The sequence below is a fragment of the Octopus bimaculoides genome, chromosome 20 (genome assembly GCF_001194135.2).
Source record: "Octopus bimaculoides isolate UCB-OBI-ISO-001 chromosome 20, ASM119413v2, whole genome shotgun sequence".
Taxonomy (NCBI): domain Eukaryota; kingdom Metazoa; phylum Mollusca; class Cephalopoda; order Octopoda; family Octopodidae; genus Octopus; species Octopus bimaculoides.
Window position 1 is genome coordinate 1,309,882 of NC_069000.1, and position 9,667 is coordinate 1,319,548.

A 9,667-nucleotide genomic window follows, 5' to 3' on the forward strand; every position below is an offset into this window, starting at 1 on the left:
TATATATATATATATATATATATATATATGGGCACAGGACATCATGAAACGTGTACAAAAAAAAGAAAAGAACATAAAGAACGACCCCTCATCAGTTGTTGGCTATTTTTCTAGTCTTGTATAGTGATACAAACAGGAAAAATAGAAAGTTTGGTGTTTGGAAATGATGCATGTATGTTCTTGTTATTTTTCATTGCATAACACTGCAATATATTCCAATATTTGCATACTAATTGTTCCATTGCATGGTAGCAGGGACCTTGTCAGAATGGCAGGAAAATTTTGAAAATGATTTTTTAAGATTATAATTAAATTTAACAAGATTTCAGCTTTACCCCCCCCCTCTCTCTCTCTCTTTCACACACATTTATTTTTTTCATGTTTCTGTTGCAGATCTGAAGTTAAAAGTCAACAATTATGGCACTGTAAATAATCACTCCAACTTGGCTAGTACAAACAATCACATTAAAATGAAAGATGGACACATTTCCAAATCCAAAGACAGTCATAGTAGTTCCAAGCATTCCTCTAGCTCTGAGAAACACAGAGATGGACATTCGGATAAACCCAAGAAGTCATCTAGTTCCGATAAGCACCGTGACAGTCACTCAGACAAGCACAAAGACAAGCACTCCGAGAAACATAAAGATTCTTCGAAACACAGTTCATCCTCATCATCATCAACATCATTAGATAAGCATGGGTCATCGTCATCTAGTAAAAGTAGCTCGCACAACTCAGAGAAACACAAAGACCGCCACAAAGAGAAGAGCTCCTCCAATGACAAACTGAAGGAGAAGAGCAAACACAAACCGAGCGACTCTTCAACAGTGAAGTCAGAGAAGTCCAGTGAAGAACGCAAGAAGGAGCGAAGTGAGCACCGGGAGGAGAAAATAGCCAAAGCAAATGTGGTCAAGACGGAACATACATCTATAAAGACCGATTCTAAACATATGAACAATATGTCTTCATCCAAACACAACTCTGTTACCAGTCCTCTGTCAAAGATCTCCCCCAGCAAGATTAAGAGAGAACCAATGAGTGATGATGATATTCCACTGGTAATTAAATATTAATTAATTTCTATTTTGATTTGTTTATTTTTATTTGGTGTTGTCTGTGAATTATTGTCTAACATCTTCCTTGAAATTGCTGGCCTTGTGCCAAAATGTGAAACTAGCGTAATAAGTTCATGCAGTTTGAATTATTGGTGAAATGAGTTTCCAAGACAGCTTAGTCCAGAGCTGAAAAATGGATTCAGCTGAATATTGCATCTGAGATCCAGGGACTATCACAATTGTCTGCACTACAAGGTCAGCATGTTTAGAGGAGAAGCAGTTTGATGTTGCATTAGTATCTGGAAACTGAGGTGGGGAGGGGGGGTTAAAGGCAAACAGAGGTGATAATCTTGTTTGGTTTCTGGGTGTGTCATGGGATCCACTCCAGACACGTGTTGTGAGTTAAATAACGAGTACATTAGCTGAGGCTGTATTTGTGTTGAGGGTAAAATAAAAACAGAGCACGACCTGTCACAAGTTTGTTTGGTTGTTGTTGTTTTTTTGCTGGGTGGTGAAGGAGGGTCAACATAGATTCCACCATGAAATTGGAAAGTTTTTACAGTTATCAGGTCACATTTTTCTTTTCCTTAGACAAGTCTCTTTACTTAAATTGTCTTCCCTACTCTAGTGAAGGTAATTGACTGGTTCGGATTTTAGTAGTCTTCATCAAGCTGTGAAGACCACATTGTGGAAGTGTTTCACTCACGTACAATGAACTCCTTAAATCTCTAAGTGACCTGTCTATCTTTATGTATTTGTGTGTGTGGTTGCCATTTTTACATTGTTTCATTTCTTTCTCTTTGTAGATTAAAAGAAAACCTGATGATGTTGCTATTAAGAAGATGAAAGTAGAGAGTGATGATGAACCTTTACAGGAGAAATACAAGGCAAAAATACAGTTAGTATCTCTGGTTTTGTTGACTCTTTCCATCTGATCCAGCAGATCGAATAATGGTCGGAAGAATCCTGTCCATGACCATCTCCCCTTTTTATGTTTATCAAGGACTGCATTCTCCAATCCGTCCTTTTTAAAGACTAAAATGATATTTAAGAGATTGTATTGTCTACTGTGTCTATTTTTTTTTTTTTTTTAAAGACAGTAGTGTGATTTGAAGCAGATTTGACTGCTATCTCTAACATGAAGGTGGTGCCTCAGCATGGCCGTTTGTGGTGAGGAATGAACAGTATTGGTTGGAAACTAACATTATTGACACAAGAGAGTAAAAACCGATGTTGACTTCTCTGGATTTGAACTTAGAAGCTAGAGATACAAAACTACATTTAATCCGTTGTTGAAGCGATTGTTTGGTGTGAAATAGATTGTCTTGATTGGGAGGAGGATGTGGTTTCTTTCTACATCACTAAAATATGTTTTTGTGTGTTGTTTCTTTTCAGAGCTGAGAAATTGAAGGCTAAAGAGAGGAGAGAAGACATTGAAAATAGAAAGAGAAAAGCAGAGGAAGCCATTGAGCCAATAAAAGTAAATCTATTTGGTTATTGTTGTTGTTGTTGTTGTAGCCTTTTTAAGCTTTGCTCTGATGAGATATTGAATGTTATTTTAGCCTGAACGGATTTTTTTCCCCCCCTCGTTTATCATTTTCCATTGCTTATTCTTTGATATTTATGGTTCCTTAAATTTCAGAAAAAAAAAATAAAGAAGGAGATAAAGAATGAAGTTGAGTCTCCAACCAAAGGAAGAAAAAAGAAAGATAATGAAGAGCAGCAGACCATTTGGAAATGGTAAGTTCCTTTGATTTGTATCGTATTTCATCCGAGTGGCTGATGTCTTATCTCAGGATGTCTCTTTGTCTCTGTCAGAAACCACTGATGAAAAAACAACGCCAAGGTCAAACTCAGTTGCTATCGAAAAGATTTTGGGGAGATAATGAAATAATTCTCCACTTTTCTGACCTAATTTGTTGGATTACTTTCTGCTCACAATCTGTCGTGTGACTGGTCTTTATTCTATGTTGCCTTATTTTACCTGGCTGCTAGGCATAGGTACCAAATCATCAAACTCTGACTGGCCTGCATTCTATCCAGCCGGAGGTGAGGTAGTTGGGGCTTGGGAGCTATTTTCATTGCAGTTTACTGTGGTGATCAACTGCACGGGGAATTGTATATTTATAGAGTTTGGCATAAACATGGCTGTGTGGTTTTAAGAAGCTTGTTTCCCAACCATGTGGTCTTGGGTTCAGTCTCATGGCATGGCACTTTGGACAAATGTCTCCTGCCAGAGCCCTAGTCTGACAAAACCCTTGTGGGTGCATTTGGTAGGCAGAAACTAAAAGAAGAACTACGTGTGTGTATGTGTGTATACATCACGTGGTTGTAAACGTGGTTTCATCGTCATTAAAGGTAGGTTGTTTATGTCCAGTGTTCTGTGTAAGACATGCCCAGCCTTGCAAAAATATTGCCTTACTTGGAAACTGGTGGGGGTCAATGACAGGACAGGTGTCTGGCCATAGAAAATCTGTCTAACCCATACAAGCATGGAAAAGTGGACGTTAAGTGATGGTTATTTATGTATCATTTTAGGTGGGAAGAAGAAAGAAGAGAAGATGGTGTGAAATGGACTTTCCTTGAACATAAAGGGCCGTTGTTTGCCCCAGATTACGATCCTCTACCTGATAATGTAATTTTTAAATATGAGGGTGAGTTATTTATTTATTTAATAATGTTTCTTTTCTTGTTATTACTTGTCTGCTGCAACAGTAAATATTTGTTAGCTTTGATTTTTTTATCTACTTTTATCAAAATTGTCATTGGCTCAGTCCAATTGTCTGCATAATGGCCAAGCATTTTGGTCTGTAATTATGCCATTTGTATTTGGCATGTTTTTCCAACTGAATTTTCTCTTAAAACCATAACCAGAGTTTCTTTTGGAAGACAAGTGTCATGTAGCTACAGAGAAACTCCATCCAGAGTCTAATGAACACTTCAGCTGTTTATAGTTAAGCAATGGCAAACACTGTAGTTATGTTGGTTAATACTGAATTACAATCATTCTGTGGTCCAACTCTTGAGAAGATAAGATGGTATATTCAGGACAAGACTTGCAAGTCATAGCATGTGTGTGTGTGTTTGTGCTTGCTGGTTTGTTATAGGACTGAAATACCAATTGACCAACAAGACACGTGTGTGTTCATGTCTGCCTTGCTGAAAAATATTTGTCGTTCTTAATGTTATCAATATCAATTTAAAATGTTTGTAGTGTAATAAATCAGGAGCCACCTTGACTCTTCAGCCAATATTTAGATCCTATCTTAATAAGGGTCTTACATAAAAATTCACGATGGAAATTATAAATATGAACTCTTTAAAAGAAAAAAGTCGGGGTTTTTGTATCATAGAAGCAAAAGCAGTTTGGAGAAGGTTAGAATTTTGGTTTGAGTGTGTAATGGATGTGGATGGTGTTGATTGGAACCAACTAAATTTACAGGATTTTAGGAAAGAATTTCAATGTTTAAAAAACAACAGCCCTGTTTTTGAATTGCTAACAAATGAGTGTAACATTTTGCAGGTAAACTAATGAAACTCAGCCAGGATGCTGAAGAAGTTGCAGGCTTCTATGCAAAAATGTTGGAACATGATTACACCAAAAGTGAAATATTTAACAAAAATTTCTTCAAAGATTGGAGAAAGGTCAGTGGTTCTTTTCTCTCTCTCTCTCTCTCTCTCTCTCTCTCTCTCTTTCTTTCTGTATTATTATTACTGTTGTTGTTGTTGTTGTTATTAAGGCAGCAAGCTTGCAGAATCGTTAGTATGCCAGGCAAAAATTTATGAGGTGGCAAGGTGGCAGAAACTTTAGTCACACCATATGTTTACATTCCAAGTTCAAATCCCACCAAGGTCAGTGTTGCCTGTCATCCTTTTGGGATCAATAAATTGAAGTACCTGTCAAGTATAGGTGTCAGGCCCCTCAGATTGCTGGCCTTGTGCTGAAATTAGAAACCATTATTAGCACTTCAACATTTAAACCAAGTATATCCAGCAAAAATATTTTGTCTGTTTTATGTTCAAACCAGCAGAATTCATCCTCTCACACCAACTGACAATGTTACGTCATCAAAATCTCAAAAGCTGGGAGATAATCCGTGTTTAATTAAAAACAATGTGAATAAATAAGCACAATACATTTGATAGGATAATCTGAAGTCCAAAAAGGTTAAGAGAAAATTGCTTTGGTTTTTCATTTCAGGTTATGTCATCTTCTGAGAAAGAAACCATCACAGATCTGAAGAAATGTGATTTCAGAGACATGCATGCTTTCTTCACTGAACAGTCAGAGGAAAGGAAAAACAGAACTAAAGAGGAAAAACTGGTATGACTTTCAGATTTTGGAGCTTAATTTCATTAAAGACTAATTAAAACTGGAGTGGTGTAAGCCCGTGTAGTAAATCTGGTGCATTGCATCTGTTTGTTAGCTTCAGTCAGTATTTTCTTGCTTTGAAGGAAAGTCTAAATAGTAATTTGGCAAGGCCAGCCGTCTCTGCTTCTATCATGAGGATCATTACCATTTCCCAGCCACAGCCCATCATTTCTTTTATGGCTGTCATCCTCACATCAAACCTCACCGTTTCTTCCTGTACCTTCTTTGCTCTTCCTCTTTCATCATTTCACATCTTTTTTGCATCCATTCATCATCTTTGATAGACATCACCTGACCACACCTGTGCACACTACATCCACTGTATTTCATGTCATTGTCATTTTAACATCTACTTTCTCATGCTTGTATGAGGCAGACGAGAAGACGCTGGGATAGAATTTTCTACATCTGGATGCCTCTCCCGTTGCCAACCACCACTTGTTTCCAAATCATGCAATAATAATCTCCCTATTGAACAACAAACAGCCTGCACAGGTTTTATGCAAAGAGTTGGAAACAAGCGAAGGAGAATTTTCTTTACAAAATTCACACATTTATCAGGACATGTGAGGAAACCTAAGAATGCTTTTGCAGTGGATGGGAAGCAGTCAGTGGTGCCAGTGAGGCCAATGTTTACAACCAGTAAACACATGGGAAGATAAGGGAACTACATAATCACACAGACATACTAAATATGCCTCTTCCTTATTAAGATGATAGAGTGTGCATTGAGAGATTCAGCTGTTATTTTTAGCAAGTCAGACCACCATATAAAGATACTCCCATTCTCTTTTAATCATTTTAGTGTTTCTGATCTTTACCAGACATGTTGGTGGATGGCTTCAAACTAAAATTTGGAGGTGTTTAATTAATATTGTGTCATAGCAGCTGAGTGTACTCATCCCCATTTTCTTTTTTTTTTTTTTCTGTTGCTTTCAGGCATTGAAGAAGAGAAACGAGGAGATCCAAGCTGAGTATGGCTATTGTATTATGGATGGACACAAGGAAAAAATTGGTAACTTTCGAATTGAACCACCGGGTCTCTTCCGGGGTCGAGGAGACCATCCAAAGCAGGGAATGTTGAAGAGGAGGACACAGCCTGAGGATGTGATAATTAATTGTAGCAAGTGAGTTCATTCATATAGTTTGTTGTTGTTGTTGTTGTTGGTAGTGGTGGTGGTGGTATTTGCAGGTCAGCCCTGATCAAACAGACCTATGACAGGTGCAGCTCTTGTCGGTACATGGTTGAGATTAAGTTCATTTTACAACTCCTTAGTCTCGGGGTGCAGTCCAGTCGAAGCACCTGGAACCAGGTGCCTTCTAAAAGGTGGCAAGATACTCACAAGGGAAATTTGACTTAACCCTTTATCCTTCAGACTATTATTGATTCCTGTTGCTTTGAATCAATTAGGCATTATCTCATAGCTTTGAGATTTCAATGATGTGATTGTTTATTTTTCAGAATGACATTGTAGGGTAGGTGCAAGAGGCTGTATCTATAAAGCTTGCATAAGAGTAATTTCATTGTTTCCAAATTTGTGCATTTATGATTTTGTTATAAATGTTAATAACTATTAACATTATTATTAAATATAAACACCTTTGTTTCAGAGATTCTAAAATTCCTCAGCCTCCATCTGGCCACAAATGGAGGAAGGTCCAAGCTGACAATAAGGTGGGTTTAATTGTTATTCATCATCATCATCATCATACTCTCTCTTTTACTTGTTTCAGTCATTTGACTGCGGCCAAGCTGGAGCACCGCCTTTAGTCGAGCAAATCGACCCCAGGACTTATTCTTTGGAAGCCTAGTACTTATTCTATCGGTGTCTTTTGCCGAACCGCTAAGTTATGGGGATGTAAACACACCAGCATTGGTTCATACTTCATTTAACACTAAAGGAGTAGCACTTTTGGGTTTAAAATTCCCTGGTGCCACATAAAAAGCAGCCAGTTCACTCTGAAGTCATTCGCATTCTAGAAACAATATCATTGACTTCACTTTGAAAGGTAATACCTCAGAATGGCTGCCACCCAATGACTGGAACCTGTTAGAAGAAATAAACAATTTTTTTTTTCCTTATAAACTATGAAAAATGTTTCAAGAAAAGCCAAGACATTGATGCCAACTATTTCAATAGTAATGATGACGATGATGATGTTCTTGTTTGTGCAGGTCAGTTGGTTAGCATGTTGGTCAGAGAATATTCAGGGCCAAACCAAATATGTCATGTTGAATGCGGCATCACGTTTAAAAGGCGAGAAAGATTGGCAAAAGTATGAAGTGGCCCGGCGCTTATACAAACACGTGGACAAGATCCGTGCAACATACCGAGAAGACTGGAAATCAAAAGAGATGCGAATTCGGCAGAGAGCTGTTGCCTTATACTTCATTGATAAGGTCAGTGTGGTGGTCACTGTGTTGAGGCACCTTTTTTAAAAAACAAAAAAAATAGTAATCTAATTATTGCTTTGTGTGTTGTATTTTTTTATTATTTATTTAGTTACGTGTTCATAATTTTTTAAGGAAATACATTGCCTGTGTGTTTCAGTTTATTTTTTAAATAATCAACAATTTCAAAATCCAGTCCAATCAGCCCCAAAACCTTTTCAATCTACTGCTTATTATATCAAGTAAGCTAATTAAACATTTTTAATGAAGGGACATAGCTTGATACCAGTAAATATAATTACAGTCGTGTTTATGTTTAAATATATTTAAGTATACACATACACACAAAGAGTAGATTAGTATAGTTTTCATAAAGCATTGTTAGCAAATAACCCCTGAGGAAGGGGTCCTATCCCTGAAATAGGGAAATACCAGGTAAAACTATCAACTTGTTTTATTTTTATAAATTGCATTGTTTTGGGTTTTTAAAAAAATATAATTATAAACATTGACTTATATGAGACAGTGTTACAAGTATCTATCTCTAATATGGCCAAGCATATGTGAATATCAGTCTTGTTGTGTTGTTTGTTTGCAGCTTGCTTTGAGGGCAGGTAACGAAAAAGAGGAAGGAGAAACGGCTGACACAGTGGGTTGTTGTTCTCTCCGTGTGGAACACATTAAGCTACATCCAGAGATTGACAACAAGGAATTTGTGGTGGAGTTTGATTTTCTCGGTAAAGATTCCATCCGTTACCAGAACAAAGTGCCTGTGGAGAAGCGTGTTTTCAAGAACTTGCAGCTGTTTATGGAGAACAAGCAGCCTGGTGATGACTTGTTCGACAGATTAAATGTAAGACTTGGAATTTCTCTCTTACTACCCCTCTCTCTCTCTCGTTCACATTCTGTCCTTTGGAATTTCTCTCTTACTACCCCTCTCTCTCTCCCATCCACATTCTGTCCTTTTTTTTTTTCTTTTTTTTCGCATACTTTCTCTTTCTCTGCTTTTCTTTCACACTACATTTTTTTCTTACCATAATGTTGACTGAACTCTTGTGTGTCTGTGTACGAATGCACATGGAACTTGGTGCTCTGTCTCAAATGTGGGTTCCTCTAACATTTGGTCTTCTTTCTTTTTGCTGCTGTGCTTCTGCAGACGGCCACTTTGAACAAACATTTACACGATTTGATGGAAGGTCTGACTGCCAAAGTGTTCAGGACGTTCAATGCCTCCAAGACGCTGCAAGAACAGCTCGATCTCCTGACTAACCGTGAGTATTTAACTTGTGCCTGTGCAGTCCCTGGGAGTAGTATGTGGAGGGCACAGGTGGGTTGTCTAGAGTTAGGTTTAAATGTTGATGATATGGCAGTGATGGTAGTTGATCCTGGTCAGCTCTGATTCTGCAGACCTGATGACCAAAGGCGTTTCATTGATGATCCAGCTTTGACTTTATAATAGTAACTAATATGGTGTTTCATTGCTTAAAATGGTAGGTCAGTGGTCTGAGCGATCTGAAGGTCTCTTTTGTGTTGTGATTCAAGAAGTCAATAGATAAATGTGTGAAGTAGGGGGAGAGGGACATGGAAGGTGGTGGGGGAGGGGTAGTGTTCCCTTTAACTTTTTGCTATGGATGGGCACAGGAATTTGTTTGTATATAAAATTTTATCTTTTTTGTTACACAGCTATGCATGTAACCATCGGTTGTGGCTTTGGTGTGTATTGAGAAGATTAAGAAGATGTACGATGACTGACTGGCATCGTGTTTTGCTTAGAAATGTGGAAATTTTATTCTTTGTATATAGAATGACATCTCTGGGACCTCTAACTTGGAATGACCCCCCCCC

General features: G+C 37.8%; 1 protein-coding gene across 3 annotated transcripts in view; it reads left to right on the forward strand.

The window, feature by feature from the left end:
* Positions 1–9,667, forward strand: part of LOC106877554 (DNA topoisomerase I, mitochondrial) — a 35,159-nt gene that overhangs the window by 20,983 nt on the left and 4,509 nt on the right. For all 3 annotated transcript variants that reach the window (XM_014926487.2, XM_014926488.2, XM_014926489.2), the window contains 12 exons: positions 394–1,061; positions 1,865–1,956; positions 2,454–2,538; positions 2,701–2,798; positions 3,597–3,712; positions 4,582–4,703; positions 5,260–5,382; positions 6,370–6,557; positions 7,042–7,105; positions 7,607–7,831; positions 8,421–8,675; positions 8,979–9,093. In XM_014926487.2, the coding sequence (XP_014781973.1) occupies positions 394–1,061; positions 1,865–1,956; positions 2,454–2,538; positions 2,701–2,798; positions 3,597–3,712; positions 4,582–4,703; positions 5,260–5,382; positions 6,370–6,557; positions 7,042–7,105; positions 7,607–7,831; positions 8,421–8,675; positions 8,979–9,093 (2,151 nt within the window). The remainder of the gene's footprint in view (positions 1–393; positions 1,062–1,864; positions 1,957–2,453; positions 2,539–2,700; positions 2,799–3,596; positions 3,713–4,581; positions 4,704–5,259; positions 5,383–6,369; positions 6,558–7,041; positions 7,106–7,606; positions 7,832–8,420; positions 8,676–8,978; positions 9,094–9,667) is intronic.